The 22,542-nt window shown below is 26.8% G+C and overlaps 1 protein-coding gene across 1 annotated transcript; it reads left to right on the top strand.

Annotated features, from left to right (window-relative positions):
- Positions 1-4,059: 4,059 nt before the first annotated feature.
- LOC100205374 (uncharacterized) lies at positions 4,060-22,327 on the top strand. Its single transcript, XM_065815007.1, has 16 exons — positions 4,060-4,342; positions 9,730-9,829; positions 13,144-13,200; positions 13,297-13,324; positions 13,394-13,448; positions 13,552-13,703; positions 13,777-13,899; positions 15,148-15,195; positions 17,077-17,182; positions 17,987-18,226; positions 18,323-18,429; positions 18,498-18,589; positions 21,222-21,248; positions 21,351-21,424; positions 21,518-21,676; positions 22,032-22,327. Exons 2-16 carry the CDS (start codon positions 9,749-9,751, stop codon positions 22,264-22,266), a joined length of 1,584 nt encoding a protein of 527 aa, XP_065671079.1. The 5' UTR covers positions 4,060-4,342; positions 9,730-9,748; the 3' UTR covers positions 22,267-22,327.
- The last annotated feature ends 215 nt before the right edge of the window (positions 22,328-22,542 follow it).

Raw genomic sequence — 22,542 nt, forward strand, 5'->3', positions numbered from 1 at the left:
TTTATCAACTCTTCATAGAAACATGATGATTTATTAGAAATAAAATCATTCTGTTTCTCAATGCTTACAAAGAAAAAAAAAGATAAATTAAAATGCAAAAGATTAATGTTGCGCATTGACATTAAACTTGTGAAGCAAATTTATGAGCTAAAGAACATCTTTCTTACAAATGATAGACTAGCATTAAGTGTATCCACTCCAGAGGTTTTGGATTCAGAAGACATTCTAGTAGGTGTTCACGTAATTTAAAACTTAATAGGAGAAGTCAAGGTAAAAAAAAATTTTTTTAACATTATTTAATACTATGATTGTGTAGATGTTTGCAGTTAATTCAGACACTGGTAAATACCACAGAGCAATAGCAACTCCAACTAATATTATTGACTTTCAATATCACTTGGCTTGATCCAACATCTTTTGATCCAACATCTTTTGGCTTCGCTGTAGGTATCATATAAGTAAAATTTCTTTTTCTGAAGTTTTTTGGAGGTGTTAAAGATCCACAAAAATTAATTTATATAAATTTTATTAAGATCTGGCCAGAGATTTTTTTAATGGTAAAAAGACTTGATAATGTGTCTATCTTTGATTGTAATTTGAAGTAGTTTAGCTTCAGGTTTAATTTTTTATGAGTTCTGGCTAAAAACCAAGAGGTTTGTGGTCATTGGCAAGGAAGGAGGCGTGAAATTCCAAGTTAAATGCTCTTTCACGGTGGTTTGCGATAAGACCATAATGACTTCTGGAAGAACCTTAATAACTACGAAAAAAAAAAAGACGATACCATAAACAACTTTTAACAATTAATTAATATTTAACGCAACCGTGATCGTAATCACAATTTTGGCGCGTTTAGCTTTCGGAAAAAGTTTATTAAACTTTTCGCACTAGAATTTCGGACGAAATGTATAACTCGGGTCTTCGTTTTTTATATATATTGGTATGTTTGCTGTTTTATTTTTTATATTATTTGTTATTTATAAATATATGTTATTGCGAATCAAAACACATGAGATATATGTTTTGTGATTTGCAAATCTTGCTTATATTCAATATGAGTCATTTTAAGCCACCATTTTAAATAAATTTGGTATAAGCAACCCAAAACTTTAACAAGGAACTTTTTATGTGTGATATTTAGATTCAGCATCCTTGAGAGCAAAAGTTTTTTTTTGTGAATCCTAGAATACTCCAAGAAGTTGTTAAAGTCTAATCACAGAGTACAGCGGTAGAGTATTCGTATAGTAACTTCACGCCTCCTTCCTTACCAGTGTTGCTTATCTGGCAAAATCCAGCATCGAACCTTCGACCTCTTGGTTTAGATCTAAAACTCAAACCACCACGTCTGCTTAATTCGCCAGGTATTTATAAGATTTCTAAACAAAAGTCAAGATTCGCGCATATTAATGTGTATTATAAGTTTTTTTAAAAGGTTGCTTTGTACCCAATGAGCATGCAACGTGTTTAAGACATCTAAAAAACGTTTTAAAACTTATTAATACGTTTTATAGATGTACACTGGGTAGGTATAAAGATATCGTTAAGTAATGAGATAAATTTAGCGTTTTTGTTAGTAAGATCTATTTCATTAAATATTGTGTTGTATAGTATAGTATGTATATAGTAAATATAGTGTTGCCTATATATCGTAATATAATTATAATCTTCGTAAATGTTTTTTTTTTCAAAAGCATTCACAGAAACCCTTTGAGGATTAAGTTTATAAAGACTTCTACAACTGTTTTAAGTTATTATTAATTATATTAGATAATAATTTAAACAAGTTTTACGTTCAGCGCATGGATAAAATTACTTTATCAGTTGAATTCAATTAAAAGTCATCGGCATTCGTAAACTGATCACTTATTTTCAGAATTCTACATTCGGAGACTAATAAAAAATTATAGAGAGTCTGGGAATATCGATGATAACATGTTTTTTTTTTTTTTTGTTGGCGTTTTCTTTGACAGGATGCAACGAACGATATCCACATTTTATTTTGTAGGATGACTTTGTTTTAAATACATAACAATATTAAATATCATCATACTTTCGTATGATAATATTTAATATTGTTATGTATTTAATTTATATTTTCATTTCTTTAAAATGTTCCATTTCTTTAACATGTTTTATATTTCCATTTCTTTAACATGCTCTAACAAATACGTTAAATATTTTTTAACATTTTTATTAGCTTGTAAACTGCGCGACATAATGATGAGACACTCCAAAAATATTTATGAAACTCTACTATACATTTTATATTTAATTTTATATTTAAACTCTACTATACATTTATATTTAAAAACTTTTATAGTAAATGAGATTAAAAGGATTATAAGACTAAACAACATTTTAAAGAACTTATTTTAAACCTAACTCATATTTTATTAAAAAAAAACTGTTTCTTTAGTGCGACAAAATTATGACACTTTTGGAAAAAATTCATATAAATTGTCATTTATATAAAAAGACGTCTCAATTTTAAACAATCAATAGTGGGTACTTTTACCATTTTTTTGAATCACTTTAATCATTCTAGAAGGTAAAGAATCATAGAACTTTTTTATGTACGAAATGTCAATTGCATCCCATGCAGATACGATGGATGATTTTAAGTTAGATAGTGAACTATATTGTTTACCACTTTCAAACACTATATATAATAGCTGCTTTTTTTTAAATTATTATTTTCAGGCAAATCGTGAAAATAATAATTCCATCTATCCGGCCCATCAAGACAAAGTCGTTTTTTGTCAGAAAATACTACTTGTTGCCACTATTCTTTCCATGTTACGTGGTCCTTTGCAAAAGTTATTCCATTGTTTATGTGATTTGTTGTCAAAGGTGGTTTTCGGTGAAGTTTTTTGCGCAAAAGGTGAAAAGCATTATGAATAACCCCAGTGGGCACAAGATGTAAAAAAGACGTCTTTTGAACGTCTTTTGAACGTTTTGGACGTCTTTTGAACGTTCAAAAGACGTCTTATTTAGGTCCTGTGCCCACTGGGTTGCTGAACTGTACGTAAGTTAGCAATCACTCCTGCTTCTGCGACAATTTGACGAGCAGTTAATGAAAAATTTGAAGCTTGTCTCAACAACCTTCGCCTATCACGGTCACTTAATGTTGATGGACATCCGGGACTTTTTATTATTCCATACATATGAGGACTATTAACGTAGTTTTTAATTGCAGTTCGGCTGTGTCCAATGGCTCTAGCCATGTAACTAACGGAGTGACCCATTTTCGATAAGTTTGAGAGCACTTTTTTTTCATCTGGACTTAACGGTGCAGCACGACCCATTATTGATTAATTTGTTATTTTATACTTAATAAAAAAAAACCTAAACTAAATTTTTGACAGTTCATAAAAGTTTACAGTTAAATAATCATCTGTGGTGTTTACATCAAATAAATATTCTTAATTGCCCACAACTGCGGTTTACAAATAAAACGTTTTTTGTAAAATTGTCTTATAATTTTGTCGCACTGAAAAAACGTTTTTTTTTAATAAATGCGAGTTACGTTAAAAATAAATTTGTTAAAATGTTGTTTAATGTTGTAAACATTTTGCTTTTATTTACAATAAAAATTAGTTTTTAACTATAAATGTATAGTAGAGTTTTATAAATCTTTTTGGGGTGCCTTATCATTATGTCGCGCAGTGTATCTATAGAAACAATTTCAAAACAATCTATAAAATTAAAAAGATGTTTTTAATTATTAACCGTTGAACTAGCTGTAAAGAGGCTCACCAGCTCTTTTGGAGTGTTTCGTAGCAACTCGCTTATGGAGAGCTTTTTTAGCTTACTTAGTAGAGAGTTTTTTTTAGTAGATTATTGTGGCTTGTAATTTAAGAATTTAATAAAAAATTTATTTAAAATTAGTTTAGGTTATTATAATGTATGTTGTAAGTTTAAATGATATACTTAACGCTTGCAATAAAATATCTATTAACAATTGTAACATTAAATATTTAGTTTTTTTTAATTAAACGATAAGACGCCTAATTTTTAATAAATATTTAAAAAAAGCTGCGATTTGCTATCTAACATTATTCATTGAAATAATGATAACTTTAATGATACAATAGATATCTTCTTATGAAACTTAACAAAGTAGTCGATATCAATTTTTTGCATACAACTTACATCCGAAGTAGTCGGGATCATTTTTTGTTTTGATCTATAACTGGTACAAACAAATTTAGTACACTGGATACAAACTGATACAAACGAATTTAATACACTGGTTTATGAATGTAGAAGTTCTACTTAATACTTTTGGCATTAAAATTGCGATTTTCTTTTTAACTTGACGTTTTTTAATTTGTGGTGTATTTTTGTAAGTATAATAAATTTATCATTTTTTTACATTAGGCCAGGTGAATAAAAAAAAGCAATTGCTTTTACTCAGTAATTGATCAGCTTAACGTGAATAAAAACTAAGGAGTTCTACTTAAATTTTTATTTGCGTAAAGTTAAGCAATATACTCAGTAATTGTTCAGCTTTACATGAATAAAAAGTTAAGCTAAACTGCTTAAGTTTTTATTCACTTTTATTCACTAAAGACTAATTACTAAGTAAAAGCAATTGCTCATTTTTATTCACCCGGCCTATTTTCACTGGTTTTATATGGACTGCAAGAAATATCATAACAACAGCTCATATTAGTTTTAAACCAAAATAAGGATTGATTTGGAAAACCATTTTGTGAGTAATTGTTGTAGTTTAAAACTGCTAATAAAAAACCTAATATATCTTCTGTTCAACATGAAGTTTCATTTAAAGTTTTGCAAATAGTAGAAATTTTATAGTTTTATTTAAAGGTAGCAGTAATAAAAACAAAACTTTAATTTTTTTAAATATCGTGTAACTTTTGCTAATTTTACTTCATTTTTTTTTATTTTAAATCTTTTGTTCTTCTTTATTTGGATCAAGGTGATTAGGGTTTGGATTTGAAAATAAACAATTTAGTTTATTTTAAAACATTACATTGCATCAGAAGCAATACAATTGTAACATTATTATCATCGTTGTCATTAGTATCATTATTTAATCTTTGCAATGCTTAAACCACAAATAACTTGTTCAAACATTAAAACAACTTGCAAGCCTAACCCAACTCAAATGCAACCCAAATGCAAGTCAAGTACATGTTAAAATAATTAAAATACTGAATTAATTTTAATTTTAGGCAAGTTAAAAGTGGAGTGAGCCCACGAAAGTTACATAAAACCTTCTTTTTTATTGTTATCCAAATTAAAATATTAAGATTATTTTCTTTTGCCTAATAAATCTTAATATCAAACAACAAGTGCTTTACAATAAAGATACATAACAAATCTATAAAGTCATAACAATTGTTATAAAAACGATTATTATAATAACGATATAACGATTGTTATAGTAACGATTGTTATAATAACGATATAACGATTGCTATAATAAACATAGACCTTATCTTTATCGTTTTTTTGCGCAGCTTTAAATAGTTTCAGCACATTTAAAACCGACACACATATATCTTATGGTCAGAGACAATTTTAAAGGGTGTGCAGGGGAAATCCTTTTTTTTTTAAAGAAAGCAGTCGGTTATTTTTAACGGTTCACCCCCCCCCCTTATTTTATTCCTTTTTTAATTCTTATTCCGAATCGCCCCTGCTTATGGTGTCAGAGCCAACAAAGAAGTAATAAAAAAATTTAAGTAAAGTAACTGTATATATATATAAATATATATATATATATATATATATATATATATATATATATATATATATATATATATATATATATATATTATATATATATATATATATATATATATATAATATATATATATATATATATATATATATATATATATATATATATATATATATATATATATATATATATATATATATATATATATGTATACACTTAGTGTCCCAAGAAATACACATAGCGACTTTCAAAGACAAAATTTCATTTATCTCAAAAGTGGAAATGTGTGACATGTGCCTTTTTTCCTTTGTAGTCTTCAAATGCTTTTGTCAAAAAAAAAGTACGACGTTGAATAAAAATAAAAACGAACTTAAATAAATTTATGTAAAGTAAATGTAAATATATACATATATATATATATATATATATATATATATATATATATATATATATATATATATATATATATATATATATATATATATATATATATATATATATATATATATATATATATATATATATATATATATATATATATATATATGTATATATATATATTTACATATATATATATATATATATATATATATATATATATATATATATATGTATATATATATATATATATATATATATATATATATACATATATATATATATATATATATATATATATATATATATATATATATATATATATATATATATATATATATGTATATATTTACATTTACTTTACTTAAATTTGTTTAAGTTCGTTTTTATTTTTATTCAACGTCGTACTTTTTTTTAACAAAAGCATTTGAAGACTACAGGGGAAAAAAGGCACATGTCACACATTTCCACTTTTGAGATAAATGAAATTTTGTCTTTGAAAGTCGCTATGTGTATTTCTTGGGACACTAAGTGTAGCATTACATAGGCTTTTTTTGGGTTGGATTTTACTATTTAGCTAACCTTAAGGCTTATGTTTATATAGTAGGGGACATAAATCAAATAATTGGAAAATGCGACATGTGCCCTATTTCCCCTGTGGTCTTCACTTGATTAGTTGATTTTTTTTAAAGCGAAATCACAAGTCTACGTTCCAGTTGGCAAACTCTTCTAAATCAGTGTAATAATATAACGAAACCTCAAGATCGTGGATTAAAAACATTGTTTTACAATAAGTCCGTGACTTAGTTTCTAAATCAGCCTAGTACATTTGTTGGACGTTTTGTAGACGTCCTACAGACTTGTGACGTCAATAAGACATTGTTTTGACGTTTTACCAACGTCTGTCTTCATCGTTGGGTTATTTTTTAATTATCAATAAATTAATTAAAAAAAGAAAAATATTTTCATCGAAATATTTTTAAATCAGGATTATTCCGAATAGTTCTAGGCCTTATTTGAGCTAAAGCTTGTTGATTTGGAAATAGTCCCAGTAGATACGTTTCTTTGTCCTTGACGAACCATACATGCCTTAATTGAGTCAACTGCTGTATGCATTTCAGTCGATGGAATAAACTTATGCACAAATCTACGTCCACTGACCTAATTTAAGATAAATATAGTAAAAACAGTAATATTAATAATATTAATATTTAAAATATTTAAAGAATAATCTATACACTAATGTTTTAGTGTATACACTAATCAGTGAATACACTAATGAGATATATATTACTAAAATGACACTGGGGCGGATGCAGCATTTTTTGGTGTTTGAGATAAAATGATGGATCCACCCCTGATATAACAATGTGTAGTGCTATGAAGTTCACGTGCAAAATCTCAAAATTAATATTTAGATTCCTGAAGAACAGAAATAACAGGTGATATTTAAAAAAATGGAGACCAAAGTTTGATTAAGAAGGATTGTTTCAACTTTTTTTTTTTTCCTTTAACTTTAAGGTGCCCCAAGAAGTGTTTACGGTCTTATCACATAGCACCGAGGATGAGCATTTATTTAGAAGTTCACGCCTCATTCCTAACCGATGTCACTAAACTTGAATCACGGATCTTTTGTTTCTGAGGCAAGAGCGCTACCACTGCCCCACTGGCTGCTAATTGATTGCAAATGGTCTATAAAAGAATCTTCAAAGAAGCATAAAATAATATAAACATTTTTTAAACTATTTTTGGTAATTTAAAAATAATAATCAAATTTGAATTCTTAAGGACGAGCAATAAACTTTGCAACAAATTTGTTTAATAAGCAAAACAAAAAAGATCGCAATTTAAGTAATGTACAAAAACAACTCACGATTTCACTTATGAGGTAATTTCACAGATCTTTCTTCCCATTCGTAGAGTGTTGAGAGAGCTGTACCTTGGTTGCTACTTGTATATTTAATATAAAAGTAAATTGAAATTTTGTTATAAACTTTGTATTAGACTTCATTTTAAAACGATGATTAGTCTCATCAAATAAAATAATAAATGAAAAAACTGCATTTTTTTAAAATTTAATGTAGCAAAATTAATTAAGATCACTATTATTACTTTAATTTTCAAAAACTTAAAAATAATAATACTTCAACTTTCAAAAGTTGTTTAAAAGTTTTGAATTACTCTTCAGTATTTCAAAATAATTAGGATTAGCTTTCTATTTTATAAATATTAGATACCTTATAAATTAAAACATCATATGCTAAACATCATAAGCTAAAACACTGTTTCTAAAAATTAATTATAAAAATTTTTAATATGAGATTTATTGTTTATTTTTTTATAAATCCGAATCATAATTTAAAATGAAATATAGTTAACAACATCTAACTTGTCTTATCTGTTATAATTTCATAAAATTTCCAGGATGTGATTTTTAGATTGTTGAAAATATCTACAACGTCAAATACTCAAATTTAGAAAAACTCGTAATTCGCCCTATTGTTTAGTGTACAGCTTCATAGTTTTCTGCTGTTTAGTGTTCGACTCAATAGTTTACTGCTGTTTGGTTTGCAACCATATAGCTTTCTGTTGTTTGTTATACAGCCGGATAGTTTTCTGTTTTCTAGTATATAGTTAGCAAGGTTAATTTTTGTTTATTATATAGCTGGATAGTTTTCTGTTTTTGTATACAACCGGATAGTTTCCTTCGTTTAGATTACCGTCGCATATTTTTATATAGAGCCAGATTGTTTTCTTTTATAAGGTTTTTTTTTTGTTTGTTTTTAACTTGAAATTTTGATCATTGTAAAACTTTCATTATGTTTCATTATATTTCAATTAACGAAACAATGAAAATATAATTCCTCAAACAATAGATAAAAACTTTTTTGTTTGGGGTATAGATTGATAGATGTTGGGGTAGAGATTGATAAAGGTTGGGGTAGAGAGATAAAATTGGGGTAGAGAGATAAAATTGGGGTTGAGAAATTAGAAAAAATTTTAATTTTTTTTTCAGCCATCGTCAAAATAAAACTTATTTAAGTTTTGGTTTTTTATCAATTGTAAAAAATCGCACGATTTTTTTTTTATTAAGCAGAAACATTTTGCTTAATACTTAAACCTTACATATATAATACTTAATACTCAATACTTATATATATATATAATACTTAATACTTAATACTTATATATATATAATACTTAAACCTTTTAATGGATTTTTAAGTGTCCCATAAGTGTCAAATGTTCATAAATGTCTTTTAAATGACAAATGTTTTTTATTAAAAACTTTTTTTTTATTTAAATTGAAAAAAATTAAAATTAAAAGACAACACTTCCTTAAAGTTCAAATAATTTGAATAATATATTTTTATTACTTTAAGTTTATTTATTATTTATGGTAATAAATGTTTATCTCTATAACTATAAATATAAAGATAAAAAAAACTTATTTTGCGACTAATGGCAATATAAAGTATTACTATCAAACTGTTTTTAACAAAAATTGGTAAGGGGTCGTCCAAAATTGCGTGACGTAATTTATAAACGACCTCTAAAGAGGTTTATTAATAAAACTAACTTGATATTGTAGATAAAATTAATACGTTGGTTTAACTACGATGGCGTTAATTGTTTGATTTTTTTAGCAACTAAACTAGTTCATAAATGTTACTAAGAAGGTTGTTATACAATGACGACATGGATCTGTTGCCTCACCCAATTATATTCTCTCTAACTCTACTCTATGTAAGTTATTTTTTAACAATATATATATATATATTTAAATTTGATAGCATGTTTAAATAAAACTTTAAGAGTTTTTATGTAGAACTCAGATTACAGATTGCAGTTTATAAAGCAAGTTTAATTTTGATGCTATTTAATTAAATTTATTGTTTAAACGTAATTATTTTTAAAGAGCAAACAAAAACTAAAAACAATATAAAAATAGTAGCCAATATAAACAATAGTAAAATTAATAAACATTGTAAATATAGTAAAAATAATATAAAAATAGTAAACAAAAAAAACTCAGCTAAAACCAAAAAATAATGAAACTATAATTATTTTTAAAAAAAGATAAAAAAGATATATAATATATAAAATATATAAACTAAATTTGTATACTATCAATAAATTAACAACTTATATAATACTTGATAACTTATGATAAGTACAGTCACTCATAATTAGTATAACATAACAAATAAAAAAATAATGTATAGATTTTTTAATTAAGTTTATTATAACATGGTTAACTTGTTAACCATGAACTTGTTACCCATGAACTTGTTACCCTTGAACTTGTTAACCATGAACTTGTTAACTATAAACTTGTTAACCATGTAGTTACTACTGAATGACTATTTTAATTGTTATTTTTGTATTTGTTTCCTTTCCAAAACTTTTATTTTCCTTTTTCTACTATAAAAATAACTTTTAAACATCGCAATATTAGTAGGGGAGACCGGGGAAACTTCGGACACGGGGAATTATAGATTGAAAAAACAATTTTAGAGTTTTTTTATGTAAAATTTTCAATTCCAAGTGAATTATTCAGATCCTAGTTATGAACTCTGCCAGAGTTGGTGCAATTTTTTTAAAATAAATGATCACCTCCGGATGTTTGAGAATGTAAGTATTTGTGATCTATAAATGTGTTTGTAGAGATTCCCTGAGCTTTTTCAATACACCCCATACGGGGAAGACTTTGGACACTTTGGACATTCTATATAGTCAAATTGTCCAATGCTTTTGTAATGATTGCTTAATAACAGCTCCCAATGGACAATTATTAAATTTTTGCAAATTTCTGTTTCCACAATCATTACCGATTGCAACACCATAATTCCCTTGTAGATTAATTCTTCGCGAAGCAATTCTCGAGTGAATGTATACAAAAGCCGTACCGCTAGTAGCGCTAAACTAAAGAGTCGTAGTTACTGGAATAAACGAAAAGAAAAATTTGAACAAATTTTAAAGTTTTATTATTACTTTTATTGAAGCAAAAGATGACCAAAAACTATAAAAGAAAAACCAAACGTACATTCTCAACTAAGAAGTTAAGGGAAGCCGTTAAAGATGTCCAAACAAATAATGCATGCTGCTAAACACGGTGTTAGCAAATCCAGACTCTTCGATAATATCAAAAAGACTAAACATCAGAATATTAATTTAATAAATGTTGATGTAACAACTAAATTTAAGAAAAATCAATTTTTTCAACGATAATACATATAACCTGAGTACATATAACCTTGATGACGATGGATTTAATGATAGCAATCCTGATAATTTTGATGTGTCACGATGTATCGTTTTAAGCCCATGATATATTTTAAATGCAATTTGGATGAAGTAGCAATAATTTATAAATGAAAAATAAACTATCATTGTTGAAATTGCATATTTATTTATTTAATATCCATAATCTCCTCTAAAAGTGTCCAAAGTCATCCCGCATGCATCCGCTTGGGTGACTTTGGACACCTGACTAGCATTTTTAAAATAGTTTTCAAACATTTAAAATCAATAAATATAAAAAAAGTTAAAATGTTAAAATACCTTACTCAAAGTAATTTGACAAAAAATATGCTACTTTGAAAGAATAGTTATTAAATAAGCTCAATTAAAATAAAAACTATCCGAAGTCTCCTCGGTCTCTCCTATAACATGTTTATAGCTACATATTATAGCTTTGCAGAGTTGTCATCGATACAATCAATTGCAAAATATTGCAGCTTACAAGCTAGTGTTATCTTAAAAATTTTGTATCAACATGATTAAATTTTTTATCACAAAATAAAACTAATTAGTCGCTAGCCGGACTAAGCGATTTTTTTCAACAAATCTATAACAAATATCACTATGAAGTTGCCAATCTTAAACTTTTATTTTTAATTTAAATAAAAAATATCAACATAGAAAAATTGATTGAAATGAACATTGTTCAATATTAATATAAAATGGAAATTGAGATAGTAAAAGCAGGTTAAACAGGTTGGCTCCGCAATGAAATATGGTTTGTCATGGGTTTAGAATTTTTTTGTCATAAAAATGTAAAAGTTAAATCTTTTATTATTTCTGTATGCTATGTAAAAAATAATTGGATACAGGCTTCGACAGGGCCCCACTAGGCCATCCACTGCTGTACTTAAATTCACAATGAAAACAGTCTATTATATTTAATAGTGGAAGACAGAGCAAGGTGGCAAACGTTTTAAAAATCCTGAGTTTTTACAAGACTGTTGGTCATGAAGCAATAATACTTTGTTTGTAGGTTTATTGTATCATAACGATTCATCGTCTGCTTAAGTTTCTAGTTTACGAAGTAAACTAGAAACTTATGCAGACGATGAATCGTTATGAAAAAGTAGTTTTAAAATGTAAAACTCATAAATTTGTCATCTCGTCACGTGATCGGGGCAATTTTCATCTACTCAAAATAAAAATACGTGTCGCAAAAATAAATACATGTTGCAAAAAAATAACCCTATAAAGTTACACCTGAAGGACACCATGCATTAGCAATAACCAAAACCAAAAAAACCAATTAGTGTTTTAAAATATAGGATATAAATATAGTTTTGTTATTCTAACATTTTTTTTGTTGAGTTGTTATATATGAAAAATTATCTAGCCCCTATTTTCCTCTGTTATTTTTTACAAAAAATGTGATTTTGTGAAGAAAATATTTTTATTTTAAGTTAATACTTTATGCTTTTTCTCCTTGTCAAACAAATTTTTTACATTAAATTTTTAATTCATATTATAAATGTATATAATATATACATGTATTTAATTCATGGGTGTCGTGGCCTCTTTAAGTATAGTCCCTTCTGGTAGTTACAGGGTGTGCCCATACGTTAATACGGTATTGCTTGTGCTAACTTAATATTAGAACTTTATTAACTGAGTTTTGTTAATTTTTATGTAAACTTATAGTTTTTGAACAAATAACTTTAATACGAGAGCTTACAAAAATCAATGAGGTTCAATATTTAGGGTGTTAGTAGGACTCCAAGAAATTAATAAGATTTTTATTTTAATATATTGTATAGTTCTTTGAAGCAATGACAAATACAACAGTTTTCAGCTATCTGCCACAACTTGTAAAGGTAATATTTATTTAGTTTAATATTGTTTTTTTATTCCTTTTTTACTTTAAAGTAAATTTTTTTATTTATCTGTTTTCTTGTTGCTTTTTTGTTTAGTCGTTTGGAGCATCTGAAGTTGAAGCTGGTAAGGAAGATATTTTTTATTCCTTTTTTGTTTATTTCAACAAATAATTTTTTTTTTATTATACTTAAGGTGAAGATGCAGGTTGGATAGGAGCGTCAATATTCATTGCAAGAGTTATGAGTGGGTGGGTTGTTATTTAAAGATATTTATTTTAAACAACAATATGTATTTAAAAATGTATATTTATTATATAAACAAAACAATTATGAAAAAGGTTTTAAACCTAGTTTGGTATGGGGGTACATTGGAGATAAATTCAACCAAAAAAAAACGTTACTTGTTTCATCCTTTGGATTGATTATTTCGACAATTTTGTTTGGTCTAAGTCGCTCGTACTTTTGGGCTTTAATAACAAGATTTATGCAAGGAGTATTTACTGGTATGTTTTTTTGCTAGCTTTTTGTTTAGTTAAAAATCTCTTTAAATTTATTCTAATTTACTACATTTTTGAGGTATCGGTCCAATTTCAAAAACCATTGTATCTGAGTACGCCAACGAAACTAATATGGGTCTTGCATTTTCAATATTTTATGCAGCTTATAACATTGGATTAATTGTTGGTCCAAGTTTATCAGGTAAAGCTAAGTAAACCAAAGGTAAACAAATTTTAATTGATGAAGTATTTTTTCAATTGTGAGCTCAGAATTAGCGCTATGATTGAGGTACAAGAGAACGTACCTCAATCATAGCACTAATCTCCCCCTCCTTCCTTAAAAAACTAAAAAATTGACACATACGCACCCCTTAAAAAAGGTGTTGATATAATATATTAATTAATTGGTTATAAATGCAGTCGTTAATATAATCATTTATTTTACTTTTTAATGTACTTTTTCATTTTTTTAATACAAGAATGCATTTTTTTGAAGAATGAAATAAGTAAGAAAAAGAGGCATCCATAAAGTACGAACGCAGTAAAACCCTCGATTGAGTACCTCTTCTCGTCTTGTACCTACCTGTATGCTTTTAACGCCCCCTCCCTTCTGCGTAAGTATGCATTACTTTTTGCAAAATCAACTACCTCCTCCTTCCCCAACGAGTATTTTTTTTAAAACATTAATAAAAAAACATCTTTAGTTTATCCAATATTTTACTGTTACATAATGTAATACTGATTTTTTAAGCTCGAGTAATTCAATGCTTTTGTTTAAAAAAAGTTAATCCGCGTGTATGTACCTGTGTATGTACTTTATGGACGTAACCAAAAAGTGAAAAAATTTATATAAAATTAGTTTTTTTTTTCATTTAATAAACATATAATAATATTATATTAAATGGTAAGTGATATTTCAAAGGCTCCGATTATTTTGTAAAAAAATTTTAAAAAACTTTAGAAAAAATTACATAAAACCTTTGTACAGTTGAACTAATGTAAGGTGAAGTTCTTTAATTCGAAATTTAAATTAAACAAACTCTTCTGTCCCTATCTATGATTAATTCAAATTAAATTAAACAAACTCTTCTGTCCCTATGTATGATTAAACTATAATTCAAAAACGCTTGTAATTTTTTTTCTTTCTTTTTTTTACTTTTGTTTAAAGTGCCCCAAAATGACATAACAGTCTTGTCACAGAGCACCGCAAAGAACATTTTAATAGGAAGTTCACGCCTTCTTCCTTACTAATGGCTCAAAATATGCTTTAACTCGTTTTATACCCGGGATCTCTTGCTTCTAAAGTAAACGTTCTAACCACTGCGCCACGGTCGTTTTGTAATTCGTCGAATTATTTAAGACCCCATGAGTATTCGAATTACATGGGTTCAACTGTACATATACTTTACAGCTGTATGAAAAAATTTGTAAATTTTAATCTTTTTTTTAGGGTTTTTAGTTTTCCCGGATATTCAGCATCCAACTATATTTGATAAAGGTAAGTTGTTAAACATTGGTATGATTTATAAAAAAAGATTTAAGAAAAAATGATACAACTACTTTTAGTTACAAAAGTTACAAAAAGTTATTATCAGCTCCCATCGTTACTTGATATACTATGAGATAAACTAAAAAAAAAACTGACAATGTAGATTATAATAATGCACATTAATGTCAATAATAATGTACATAAATTTATAATATAATTATTATTCTGTGATTTGAGTGAGATGAATGATGAAGTCAAATATTGACATTTTCCCATTAAGATCAACTTTTATTGATAATATATAATCGGTTTGATACTTTGATTATCCCGTTTACTAAGATTTCTCTGTTTGTTAGATTTTATAATTATATTTCTGACCCTCCTGTGTTTTAAGAGACCTTCGTTTATTTGGGAGGTGAGAGTTTAAATTTATTCGTTGTATTTTGAACTGAATAGCTTAGACTTACATCAGAATTTAAAAATGCTAATATAAAAACCGTTTCAACATAAAGTTTACATAACTCTTCCGTTTAGCATCTTATTCTACATAAAGCTTAAACCTTCTTAGATCATTTTTGTTACTTGTTGTGAATGCCGTCTTCTGTGATTGATAATGGTTATATAATAATACACTATTGATATATATGCACATAATCACAATAATGACATCATCATTGTAGTAATAATTATCAGGTAAGATTAGTTTAAAATACGCACTTATAATAGTCATAATTTTGTCAATAAATCATATAAAATGCAACATTGATGTCAAATTTTTAATGTTTGCTCCTAATTAATATTTAAATTGCTCGTTAATTTAAAAACAAACGTGAAAATGTTTTTCTGTACTTTCGCAGGTGAGAGGCAAAAATTCCACCTTCAATTTGGCAGCCCCAGCCAGCTAAAAGGCAGAAGCCACAAAATAATTTTGCCTCCAAAGTTTTTTCTAGAGGCTTCCACATCCCTATTAGCGTTGGTCTTTGGCTGAGGCCGCCAATAGAGGGGCGGAAACTACAGCGGAAGCCAAAATATTTTGCTTCCAAAAAGTTATTGGGAGGCAGCCACCAACCTAAGGAAGAAAAGTGGGGGCAAGAAGATTTGCGCTCTTTATCAACATTGATTTCAACAATCACAAAATTTATTTATTTTAACACCATAAAATAAATTTACTTCCATGGTTGTAAAACAAAAACCATAAATATATTAATAGTTTATAAATAATATTCTTAGTATATATATGTATGTATTTTTATGTGCTCTTCGATGCTTAAACACGGGGGCGTTTTTTAGGGCATTTATTGGGGCGTTTATAAAGTTTTGTAAGTATTCCCTCTTCCTGCAAGCTGAATAAGACCGTTCTATCCGTATAAAAATGTTTTATTAATTAACTTGCTCCCAACAAAAAAACTTAATTTAACTAAAAAACTTATTTAACTTAAAAAATTAAAACCTTTCATCTTAATTATTAAAAAGTTGAAAGTATAAACTCACTTATAATAAAAACAAAATCTTTCATTGTAATTATTAAAAAGTTGAAAGTATAAATCCACTTATTATAACAATAAAACCTTTCATTGCAATTATTAAAAAAGTTGAAAGTACAAAGTCACTTTTAATAACAATAAAACCTTTCTTTATATTTATTAAAAAAGTTAAAAGTATAAACTCCCTTATAATAAAAATAAAATATTTAATTGTAAGTATAAATTCATTTATAAAAAACAAGATAAAAAATCTCCCATTTATTTCTTTTAATTAAGGCTCCCTCGTTTATTAGCAATAGCGGAAAATTCCATCCCACTTTTTCATCCCCCATCCCCCCAAAGTTGTATTAGGCACCAGATAGCCCCATACATTTAATTAAATAATCTGCATCTTATATTTTTACAGATGATTTTTTCAGCAAGTATGGAATTCTTTTACCAAATCTAATCATTGCATTTGGTCTCCTAATTTCTAATGCATTAGTTATGTGGGTACTTCCTTATTCAAGTAGGTTAGTATTTCTGTTTTACAAACGTTTAATAAACTTAAATGATATAATATAAAATGAGGTGTATTGTTATTTATTGCAATTTTATTGAGTTGAAATAAACTCTATGATTTTATTTATTCTCTTTTTAATTAATAACAAGAATCTATAAAATTTGTAAATCTAAAAATCAGGGATGCGGAGTTTCAAAAAGGACTCTGGATTTGAAAGTCACAAAAGGATTACTTTACCCTAGTTTTTGGTATCCAGGAGCTTTAAAAATATAAATAAGTTTATGGACTACTAATAGGAAAAAATTAAGACTTTTAGGTTAGAGGAACAATTGTTTTTTGAGCCCGGAGTCCTTAGGTATAATTGCGGCAAGGACTCCGGGACTCCAGGACTCCAGGCTTGAAAACAATAAGTTTCAAGTCATTAAATCTCATGAAATTTTTTATTACAGCGCTTCTGGACACTACAGACTTGGAAAAAGTAGAGATATAAAGCCAGAGTACTTTTGGAACTCCGCATCCCTGCTAAAAATTCACACAATTATTACAGATTTAATGGTTAAATTAATTTTTGTTGTTTAAAGACAAAGTAATCTTTTAAATGTCTATTAATATTTGTATGAAATATATTTTTAATTGAGTTTAACTTAAATAAAGTAATTTTGAAAGAATAGTTTTCAAAGGAACGACATATTTTATCATCAACATTATTATATGATGGCCATCATTTTTTGGGTCAGATTTTGCAAAACCAAATCTATGTTCACGTTTTGTTGTTGCTAGGTGTTATTAGATTACCTTTTTTTTTTTTTTATAGGAAGTTCAATCCGGAAAGATTACTCATAGTTTCTGATGAAAACTGTTGTGATCATATAGAAGATCAGTATTCAAATATATCAGTTGATCTTCGTCAAGAAACATCATCATCAGTAAAGATTATAACTTCAACAAAGATAATACCATCAGAGACTTCAAAATTAATAAACAATGAAAAAATAAGTTACTATTCAAGATTAAAAAAAGTAATTTACAACTCGAACTTTGGACAAGTATTCACGTAAATCTTTTTTTTGTTAATCTTTTTACTACTTTTCTCCTGAAATAAAAAGCGTTAAGGAAGGCTTGGTATAAAATATTTGTAAATATTTTTCAGATCAAAGCTAAGTGTTTTAAGTTTACTGCTGTATGGTGTGTTTTGTATTGTTGGAGTAGGCTATTTGGAAGTTTTCCCAATATTTGCTGCAACTTCAAAACATTTTGGTAATTTTCTTTAAATATACTTTTTAAAATAATTCAGAAGATGATATCAACTAGTATTATTTTAATAGATGGACTGGAAATGACTACACAGGATATCGGGCTCTTGATGCTCTTGTACAATATTCTTGCAATTCTGGGAATGTTTCTTATAATACCTAAGGTTTGTATTTTGAAATATTTTTTAGATGTTTATTGGTAGTTGGATTTATTTTTTTATAAATCTTAACTGATCTCTGATTTCTGAAATGAAGAGAAAAAAATGTCTAAGTGATTTTTCACCGTTAATTAACTTCAAGAAGAAAAAACTGTTAAAAATAAACTGTAAGTATTTTGTGTGATATGAAGCTCTCTTAATTCTAAATTCTATTACCGAGTTTTACACCCATTTAAAACAATTATGGCATTCATTTAAAACAACCATGTCATGGTTTTTTTAAATTTATGTCATGGTTATTTTAATTACCGGGTTTTGCATCATTTATTTTAAATGGATACAAAACCCGGTAAGTAAGGCGTACACGCATAACGGGTTTTCTATCCATTTAAAGTTAAAAGAAATCCCATTAAATTAAAATAAACTAATATAATATTAATAAAAATAAATTTATATAATATTAAATATATATATATAATCTTTTTTATTAATAATATAAAATGTTGAGATGCACTAAATGCGCATGCACTAAATGTTTTAATTGGAAATCACGATTTTAATTGATTTTCACAAATGTTTTATCTTTACCTAATCTTTTAAGGGATTTTTTAATACTATTTATTTTAAATATTTTTATATTTATTTATATTTATTTATATTTTTATTTTAAATATTTATTTTAATTATTTATTTTTATTTTAAATATTTGTATCTGAGTTCATGTCTTTTATCTTTATTTTAACAAAAAATTAAAACTCCATTTTCAGATTAAAGTTCACATATAAATATGTATTCTGATTTACCTTTAATCCAAACTTAAGTTTAATATATATTGAAAGACATGGGCGGATCCAGATCATCTAGTAGGGAGGGGGGGGGGAGGGGCAATTTTATGGTTTTTTTGGTTCAACGAATCTCAACCATTTAGTAAGCAAGGAGGTAGTATTTCTAGACTTTTTTGATAAGATGGATCTAAACCACCTTGTAAAGAAATGAGGAAACTTTTAGACAAAATGATTTGCAAAAAAAAAAAAAAAAATCTTTTCGAAATATCTAAGGAGATGGGGTAGGGAGGGGGCGATCACTCCTATTACCCCTCCAATGGATCCACCGTTGTTGAGAAAAATGGTTTTTTTTCATTCAAACTTAAATTTAATACTGAAGAACATGGTTTCTTTGATAACGGAAGGTAGTATATGATTTTTTTAAAGATTGTTTTATTTGTTTATCTCCCTATGCTCTTTCATTAAAAAAAAAAAAGAGTAAGTTTACAAAAATATTAAAAAAATATTTACAAAAATATTAGCTGTCATAAATATATTTTATAACAGCTATTATTTTTATAATCTACTAAAAAGTAGATGATTTTCTTTAAAATCAATATTGGTTGTTTAATAAGCATTAAAAAAAATTTTTAAATCAATTTTGATTTGGGAAACTAGATTTGAATCTACAGACTATTCTTTATAGTGCTTTCGTTTAGCACCACTTTTTTCTATCGTCTTTGTTTTTGTTCTATATCGCTCTCCTTCATCTCAAGACTGCACTCTTTATGATGTTATTTCTGATCAAATTGACGATCTAATGATGCCCTTTCTCTTTCAGACAAGATGCAAAAACATAGTTGGACCTGCTCTTGCAGCCAACCTCCAACCATTATCACATCGTCTTAATGTTGCTTCTCTTTCTCTTTTCTACAAATACTATAATGGGCACTGCTTTAAAGAGCTAGTGTCTCTTGTGCCGTCAAAAGATTGCAAATTATATAAATTATATTTATATAATTTGCAATTTTTTAAGTCGTCTGTCAATTGTTATCTTGCTCTACAATCTTCATCTTTTCTCTTCCAGTAAATTTCTACTCTAATAGTGGTTGCTTGCAGGCTTGTTGGAAGCAAAGATGTTAAAAAAAAAAAAAAAATTATATACACCACTTATCCAAACATGACCAAATTAGTCACTGTCAATCTATAGGATCAGGTGAAGTGGCCTTTGATCCGCTATCTTAAAATTTTTATTCATTTATTTTTTGCTAACTGTTTTAGGCTGTTAATTACAAATTTGAGTAGGAATTAAATTTTTATGCTGCTTTATTATCTACTTTTTTGTGATACAAACTTAGCAAGTAGTGGTAAAATTTAAAATTCAAATTTTAAATAGATAAATAAAAAAAGGTCTACAAACAAAAAAGTTTCATAATAAGGCTTGATATTAAAATATTTTATATTTTTTTGAGCACTTCTTGCGAGCACTCAGAGTTCCTACCTATAGTGCAAATTTATATTGAGTGTCTTTATGAGCAGACTCTTTTTACATTTCATTTTCCTGCCTAACCCTCAAGGTGAGAGTGAAAGTTCAATTATTGTTCAATTATTGTCTCCTAACATTTCCATAACAGATAAAATTTCAACTATTTGTATAGAAGTAGTTGAAGCTTAATTTTAAAAATCAATCTGAAATCACCCACATACATAATATTTTAAAAGGTTTTCAAAAGTTTTCATTTTAGATGTAAATTTTTTATATTTAATTGTAAATTTAAGTGTATCTGTAATTATTAATAAAAATATTATTCTCATAAATAACTACTTTTTAAGCTATTTAAATTAATTAACTGCATAATTATTAATTATTTTAGATATTGCATAAACTCGGCGCCAAAAAGGTTTTTTATTTAAATTTCCCTTATAGTAAATTTTTGTACTTGGTAATGTTAATTTTAAGTGTTGAATAAATGAATGATATTTTTAAGTGTAATAATTTCTAGTCATTCATCTACTGGATCATTGGCTTTGGTTCTATTACCCCATTTATACCTGCTGTTGCAATGATTACACACAAGTAAAAAAGAATCATCATATATATGCGTTTAAGTTATTATTTATTATTATTGTTAAGTATATAAGTTACATACACTTCTTAAATGTTTGATAGGGAAGTTCAATGGTTTGTTCTCATAATATGTCAAGCTGTAATTGAAGCTATTAATAGTGGTTGTTTTGTGTCTGTCAATCTTTTTCTGACTAATTCTATAAAACCTGAATTTCAAGGAACTATTAATGGTTTTGGAACTTCTATATCATCGATTGGAAGGTAACTTAAATTTAATTTTTTTAACATAGTATTTTTTTGTAAATATAAATTTTGAAAATTGATTTTAAAAAAACTATTGTTGTTATATTTAAATTGCTACTACTCCACTGACACTCCACTCCACTCCACTATACCCCACACTATACACACACTGACACTCCACTATACCCCACCCACACTCTGAGGATACTTCACTGAGGATACCCCACCCACACTCTGAGGATACTCCACTGAGGATAATCCACATTTTGTTATTAAACTAAATTTAAATGAGTTAAATAACGTTAGCTTTTGCTTTCTCCTTTAAAAAGCTATATCTACACATAGTATTAACATAACTTGATTAACTTTTAAGGGCAACAGGAACTGCGTGTTTTGGCAGTACATTTTCTTGGTCTTTATCAAATATAAAAAACAATAAACTTGGTTTTCCATTTAACCAGTTTTTTGTTTTTCTTCTTGTAACCCTGGTTTGCTTTCTCAATGCAGCTTACGTTCATTTTTTGATTCCAAAGACATTAGATAAATATTCTCACCAATCATCCGAAAAAGAACTTGTTGTATATGTCAAAGATTATCTTTATCTCTGAGAAAAACGTATTGGAATACTTGTGAAAAAAGCAAGAATTGGAATATAAATATTTTAATTTTAAATTAGCTTATTAATATATATATATATAAATATATATATATATATATATATATATATATATATATATATATATATATATATATATATATACATATATATATATATATATATATATATATATATATATATATATATATATATATATATATATATATATATTATATATATATATATATATATATATATATATATATATATATATATATATATATAT

This window comes from Hydra vulgaris, chromosome 13, assembly GCF_038396675.1.
Source record: "Hydra vulgaris chromosome 13, alternate assembly HydraT2T_AEP".
Classification (NCBI taxonomy): domain Eukaryota; kingdom Metazoa; phylum Cnidaria; class Hydrozoa; order Anthoathecata; family Hydridae; genus Hydra; species Hydra vulgaris.

Coding starts and splice junctions, on each gene's coding strand:
- LOC100205374 (XM_065815007.1), top strand. CDS start 9,749: ATGTTACTAAGAAGGTTGTTATACAATGACGACATGGATCTGTTGCCT. Junction 13,704..13,776: donor TATGCAAGGAGTATTTACTG/GTATGTTTTTTT, acceptor TACATTTTTGAG/GTATCGGTCCAATTTCAAAA. Junction 18,590..21,221: donor TGTTTCTTATAATACCTAAG/GTTTGTATTTTG, acceptor TAATTATTTTAG/ATATTGCATAAACTCGGCGC.